Raw genomic sequence first — 2,877 nt, forward strand, 5'->3', positions numbered from 1 at the left:
TGAAAGTGGTCATGTCGGCAGGCCACATCATGTAGACAGCCAGTCACCCTCTGTGAGGCAGAGTCAGACCCACATTTGCGCAGCGTTGCGTTCACAATACATACATAAAAAAAAAAATCCTCAGGCCAGCAGGCCACTCAGCAGGCCAGGCCATCGGGAAACCTCCCGGTCCTCCCGATGGCCAGTCCGGGCCTGTGATGGAGTGTGATAAATGTGTTTGTTCCCAGGGTGTCAGACCACCTAATTCCCACCTAGGACCTCCATGAAGACACCAATTAAATCTACTCAATACTTAAATATTCTTTTTTCTGAATTTCGACTTCTTTCAGAATTTTGACTTTTTCTCAGAATTTCAACTTTTTCAGAATCTCTTTCACGATTTAGAATAAATGTTCTAACATTTCCGAATTTGCACTTCTTTCATGATCTTGACTTTTTTTCTGAACTTAAACTTTTTCTGACTATATATTCTTTTTTCCAATGTCTTTCACACAGATGCCAACAGGTTATGGATTTCTGTGGCCACACACTTTCTGCAAACAACCGACTGCTCTAGACAAAAGACTCCTAACACGTATCCAATAGTAACCGCACACATCACATGATCAGTGACTCCTCAGCTCATTGGGACCTGGGAACAGATGTGTTGTTATTTAGTTTGAACCCAACACGTTCGAGCAGCAAAAACAACAGAAAGAACCAACGCAAACCAACATTCAATTGTTAAAATGTACTGTGTTCTTTAATTATTATGTACATAGCCAACCCCCACCGTCCCCCCCAATAAAGAAAAAATTCAATGAATACTTTTTAATATATTTAGTAAGTTTTACAGTTTCTGTACAGGAGTGATGGTTTCAAGAAATTCACATCTAGGGCAGCAACACCATTTGTTAGGAACCAAGAACGAGCATAAATGGAGTGAACAAGAGGAATTAGCGAGGGGGGGGACACACAGCTCATGGGGGCTTTTACAGAAGCAGTTTATTGGGATAAACTATGTACAATACAAACCATTCTTACAAATTAGGCTCTAAGATATAGAATACATTACATTTGATATATTAAGTGACAATGAGCAAGCCCCATCCCCCACGCACGACCCGCTGACCGTCAGCCAATCAGGTGATCCGACATTCAATCAGCTGAGAATAAACTCCACAAACTTTTTTTTGACAGATTGACAGTTTTTATATCCAAGCGACATTTTCTCTCCTAATGGGGGAAGAAGATCTCCCTTTGCTAAACTCACATTGAAATCTCCTCGTCAGTCGCCTTGCAGGGTTTCCTAAACAATCCTGATTTCCATTTTTTATTCTTTTTAAATGAGGAATTGGTTTCCAGGATAAACTGTCAATAGCACGGCCGAGGCAAACAGTCCAAATGTCCAGAGAGGCAATGTGTGTGAAACATGTGAAAATCTAGTTTCAAAATAAGTGAGAACTAAACATAAAGCAAACACGGGGGGGGCTAATAATGATAACAATCGGAACAAACAGGACAATTCGTCCCGCTATCTACACATCCGACAAAACTGAACTCGAGAATCAATTCTAACGGTCGTTTTTTTTGCAGATGTCAGTCCTTTGTAGCAGCTGTAGACTGTTTAAAGTAACCGTTCTCCGCAGGATTCTTGACGTCACGTTGGGTAATCGGTCGGGGGTTTGACTCTCTCGTTGTGGACATGTTTAGGGACAGTTCGGCTAAAACGCTCCTCTCTGGGATGGGTCGAAGCTCCAGTCCGCGCTCCACTGGTCCACTTTTCCCACTTTTTGCTCGTCACCCGGACGGGAAGTAGGGCGTGTCGCTGTGGTAGTTGTAGTCCGGACAAACTTTCTGCACCAGTTTGTAGTCGGTGCTGTAGAAGGAGATGAAGATACAGATGACTTTGAAGGGTTTGGAGCAAAGCCAAGACACGTGACTCTGGGTTTGCTCCTGGTAGCACGTTTTGGACGGGTCGAAGTTGCAGAGCGTATTCTTGGCGCCTTTCTCCACCTTCTCGTATTCGATGCGGCAATTGAAGGACTTTGAATCCTTGGCGTCGATTACAGACTGCTGTGCCGCTACGTCGAATTCAACTACTTTAGTGGGCGGGACTAAACTGACAGAAACGTTGCCCTGGCCCGTGGAATTGTGACGGAAATAGACGCTGAAGGTGCCGTTTCCGTGGTCCACGATCTTTCCGGTGATCAGAAGGTTGAGTTTGACCGTCTTGATGTTGGAGTGGAAGTCGCCCCAGCCGAACATCTTCTTGAATTTCCCCGTCTTGACCATCGGCCGCCGTTTTGCCCGCGGCCGCGAATCCTGCAGGTCCGTGGTGTTCCTCAGCCAATCCCAGAGGTCCTGTTCGGAGTACGGCTCGGGGGTGTCGTAGCGAAGATCCAAGGCTGTGCTGTTCTCTTTTCCGTGGAGAGTCTGTGACAGCAGCCTACTGATGGACATGTCCTTACTGCTTTCTGTCCATATGTGCTTTAGTGTGGATTTGGGGGTTCCCGACTTCACGATCTCCGACTTTGAGGCGTGGGCAACCTGCGGAAGAGAGGAAAACATCTGGTTAGTTACGTATGTCTTTGGACAGCCAACTGAGAGCAATCGTCTGTCAGTCGTCACAAAGTACTCAATATTTGTTGTGTCGCTTTCGCATTTTTCTGCATTACTCAAGAATGTCTTTGAAATGCGCTGAAGCCATCCATGTTTCCAGAGTGTAACACTAGCGTTAAGGTAAGTAGTGAGCACAGAGACATATCAATCAATCAGTTCCACAACATTTCAAGAATATCCAGGTCGCTCGGAAGAAGATACTGAGCAGCAAGTACGTTTTGAAAGGGTAGCACCCGATTAATATATTAAAATATTCAGCATATTTTTAGGATAAAA

The 2,877-nt window shown here is 44.8% G+C and overlaps 1 protein-coding gene across 1 annotated transcript; it reads right to left on the minus strand.

Moving 5' to 3' along the window:
• Nucleotides 1-715: 715 nt before the first annotated feature.
• nxph1 (neurexophilin 1) lies at nt 716-2,524 on the minus strand. Its single transcript, XM_034079671.1, has one exon. It carries the CDS (start codon nt 2,440-2,442, stop codon nt 1,780-1,782), a length of 663 nt encoding a protein of 220 aa, XP_033935562.1. The 5' UTR covers nt 2,443-2,524; the 3' UTR covers nt 716-1,779.
• Between the last annotated feature and the right edge of the window lie 353 nt (nt 2,525-2,877).

Source organism: Pseudochaenichthys georgianus, unplaced genomic scaffold (genome assembly GCF_902827115.2).
Source record: "Pseudochaenichthys georgianus unplaced genomic scaffold, fPseGeo1.2 scaffold_689_arrow_ctg1, whole genome shotgun sequence".
Classification (NCBI taxonomy): Eukaryota; Metazoa; Chordata; class Actinopteri; order Perciformes; family Channichthyidae; genus Pseudochaenichthys; species Pseudochaenichthys georgianus.

Coding starts and splice junctions, on each gene's coding strand:
- nxph1 (XM_034079671.1), bottom strand. CDS start 2,442: ATGTCCATCAGTAGGCTGCTGTCACAGACTCTCCACGGAAAAGAGAAC.